The 3,078-nt window shown below is 36.8% G+C and overlaps 1 protein-coding gene across 1 annotated transcript; it reads left to right on the top strand.

Moving 5' to 3' along the window:
- Positions 1-320: 320 nt before the first annotated feature.
- Positions 321-2,650, top strand: LOC105270884 (sodium channel protein Nach-like). The gene is made up of 8 exons (XM_011312105.1): positions 321-532; positions 590-735; positions 806-917; positions 990-1,296; positions 1,377-1,427; positions 1,565-1,748; positions 1,820-1,926; positions 2,087-2,650. The coding sequence occupies exons 1-8, from the start codon at positions 335-337 to the stop codon at positions 2,215-2,217; spliced, it is 1,236 nt and encodes a 411-aa protein (XP_011310407.1). The 5' UTR covers positions 321-334; the 3' UTR covers positions 2,218-2,650.
- The last annotated feature ends 428 nt before the right edge of the window (positions 2,651-3,078 follow it).

Genomic DNA, 3,078 nt, shown 5'->3' with positions numbered 1-3,078 from the left:
TATTTTTAATTAATTGGGTGTTTTAATTTTTTAATTGGCAGAATCATCTGGGGAATAACTGTATTCAGTGCATTATCATGTGCAGGTGTACTGATGCACACTGCATGGGTCTATAATTCATCACGATCCACATTAACAGTCATTGAATCAACGCACAGAGGAATTTGGAATTATCCGTTTCCAGCGATAACAATTTGCAATCTCAACAGGATTTCCCTGAATAAAACGAGAGAATTTGTGAGAAGACTGTAAGTATCTTTCAATCTAATTTCAATGATTTATAAGGGAGAATAAAGTTACAGGAGTAATTAGAAAATTAATTGATACTTGGAAAATGGGAAAATTGAGATTATGGGGAATTTTCAGGGAATTACCGAAAACTATGAGTGAAGAGTACGTGACACGTCAAATGCGATTGTTATTAGAACTCACTGATCCGGGGATTTTCAAGGGTAATTTGAAGTCGAATCTCAGTAATCTACAGGGAATTTTCGATGATAATGGATATTCTATTGAAGATGTCGTGAGATCGGTCAGTATTTTATTCCGCGATATTAAATTGATATTCAAAGAGAATTTCCACTTTCAGGTGTCGCAAAATTGTTCGGAATTACTTCTCAGCTGCAAGTGGAAGGGAAGTTCCACCCCCTGTGGGGAATTGTTCGAGGAAACCATCTCCAGGGAGGGACTCTGCTGCAGCTTCAATTACGTCAGGACCAGGGAAGAGAAGAAAAAGTAATTTAATCAGAATTTAGGGGACATTCAATAAAAATTGGTAATGCGCGGACGGATTTAATTATTTCAGCAAATCCCCGAAGAGAATTACTGCCTGTGGATATCAAACTGGTCTCACTGCTCTCATAAATCCTCGGCCTGAGGATTATTTCTCTTCAATTCTAGGCGCCTACGGGGCGAAGGTGCATTTAAAAAAAAAATGTGATTCCAATTGATTTTTAATTTTTGAAGTTATTCAAGATAATTTTTTAAAGGTTTACCTGCATTTTCCCTACGACTACCCGGATTGGAACGCCGAGACGAAGGTGATAGCCTCTGGGTATCAGGTGTTCCTGAGTATTTCCCCGGAGGAGACGCATTCGACTTACGACGTGAGGCAGCTGACACTCAGAAACAGAAAGTGCATTTTCAGCGACGAAGGAGATCGCATGAATGATATGAAAAAAGGTTCATCGAATCTCACTTACGCCGAGTACTCGTACACCAATTGTGTCACCGAATGTCGGGCAACAATCGTAAAAGAATTGTGCGGATGTATTCCATATTATTATCCGCAAAACGGTAGATTAATTTCCAATTGTTATTGTCGCTGAAAACATTCAATTAATTTCAAGAGCGCTCCACCATTTTACTTTTTCCAGAGACGAGAGTTTGTAATTTGAGAGACGTGCAATGCCAACAGTATAATAGAGGTAATTATCAATAAATTATCGGTTCATTAACCGATTTTTTTATAGAAATTGGAATGCCGATGGAATTCCTCCGGAGTTCCTGCAGGAATTCGAAATAATTGGAATAGAAATCGATTTTTCAATTCATGACGTTCCAGGACGGTACAGAACGTCATTTCCTGGTGCACAGCTGTCAAATACTATCCTGACATCATCCCCTTTACTGAATGACGCGAGTCGACCCTGTGGCTGTCAACCCGACTGCCAATTGTATCGGTATCCAGTGGAGGAATCCACTGGACTTCTCGATAATTCTAATTTCTTCAACCAGAAGGAACTCTTGTACGTAAAAAATATTATATAAATATTTACAATAATAACTTTCCCTTATTTTCATTCATTTCCTTTTTCAGCCGGGACATGGATATCAAGAACCAGAGTCTCGTGCACATCTTCTTCAGCGACTTAGTGTCGATCCAGTATCGAAGAAATGTAGCGTACGATTGGCGGAATTTATTCGGTACCACACGAATTTAATTTCTCATTAAACACTCAATAAAATTCCGAGGGAACTCCAATTTTTAGAGTTCCAGTGGGAATTCCTTAAAAAATTCAAAATTGTTCTTTTATCATTTTTCTACGGGTGAATTAATATTTTTATATTCATTTTATCGCTTCAGCTTCATTCGGCGGACTTCTGGGACTCTTCGCTGGCTTCAGTCTGATGTCTGGCTTCGAAGTCATTTATTTTTTCATCGTGCGTTTAATCACCGACACGTACATGCGTCACAAGCGAGGATTTTCTCATTAGATCGAGTGAGGCGATGTCCCGGGGAAAACCGAGTGAACTCTGACCGTTAAGCCTTGGAAAATGTAAAAAAACATTTTTGTAAAATATTTTATCGACAAGTAAAACAAACAAATGAAAACCGTCTATTACGTAAAAATAATATGTTAATAAAAATACAGAAGTTGTCAATAATTTCTAAAAACTGCAGTGATAATAAAGTATACAAACATATTCGCATTTGTGATAAAATTGCAGTTCATAACATTTGCGACGATAAGATTCATTCGCATTGCGTTTATTTTCCGCGAAAACTCCGCGCTGCCCCCGATAATCACTGGACTTACATAAAAGATATTCTTGAAGCTGATTGTCCCAGTTGACCATGAAGTCCCGTGTCGATTTTCTCATCTGTGGTCTGTACATCTCGGCTGCAATTGCAGCCCCTCCAGAATCACGTAATTACATTTTCGCGGACAACCAGAAATAATCAATAAAAAAAAAAAATCCAAACCCCCATCTTCATCACAATTCCACTTTCCAAAAAATTACAATAATCAATTAAAAAAAAAAATCCAAACCCCCATCTTCATCACAATTCCACTTTCCAAAAAATTACAATAATCAATTAAAAAAAAATCCAAACCCCCATCTTCATCACATTTCCATTTTCCAAAAAATTACAATAATCAATAAAAAAAAAAATCCAAACCCCCATCTTCATCATAATTCCACTCTCCAAAAAATTACAACAATTTACAACAAATATAAAAAACAACTCTATCAATTTTCTTTCACGTTAATATTGATATCGATTTCACAATTAATTAATTTAAATGAGTTTGTAATTTTTCTGGAGGAATTTTCCACATGAAAGGGATTTGA

The sequence above is a fragment of the Fopius arisanus genome, unplaced genomic scaffold, assembly GCF_000806365.1.
Source record: "Fopius arisanus strain USDA-PBARC FA_bdor unplaced genomic scaffold, ASM80636v1 scaffold00096, whole genome shotgun sequence".
Taxonomy (NCBI): Eukaryota; Metazoa; Arthropoda; class Insecta; order Hymenoptera; family Braconidae; genus Fopius; species Fopius arisanus.
Note: the sequence above shows the minus strand (reverse complement) of the source record. Positions and strands in the feature narration are given on the sequence as shown.

Bases quoted from the DNA above. Each gene is read 5' to 3' on its own strand.
- LOC105270884 (XM_011312105.1), top strand. From the start codon at position 335: ATGGGAAAATTGAGATTATGGGGAATTTTCAGGGAATTACCGAAAACT. The intron at 1,428-1,564 runs GTAATTATCAAT...ATGACGTTCCAG, and splicing joins ATGCCAACAGTATAATAGAG to GACGGTACAGAACGTCATTT. The intron at 1,749-1,819 runs GTACGTAAAAAA...TTCCTTTTTCAG, and splicing joins TTCAACCAGAAGGAACTCTT to CCGGGACATGGATATCAAGA.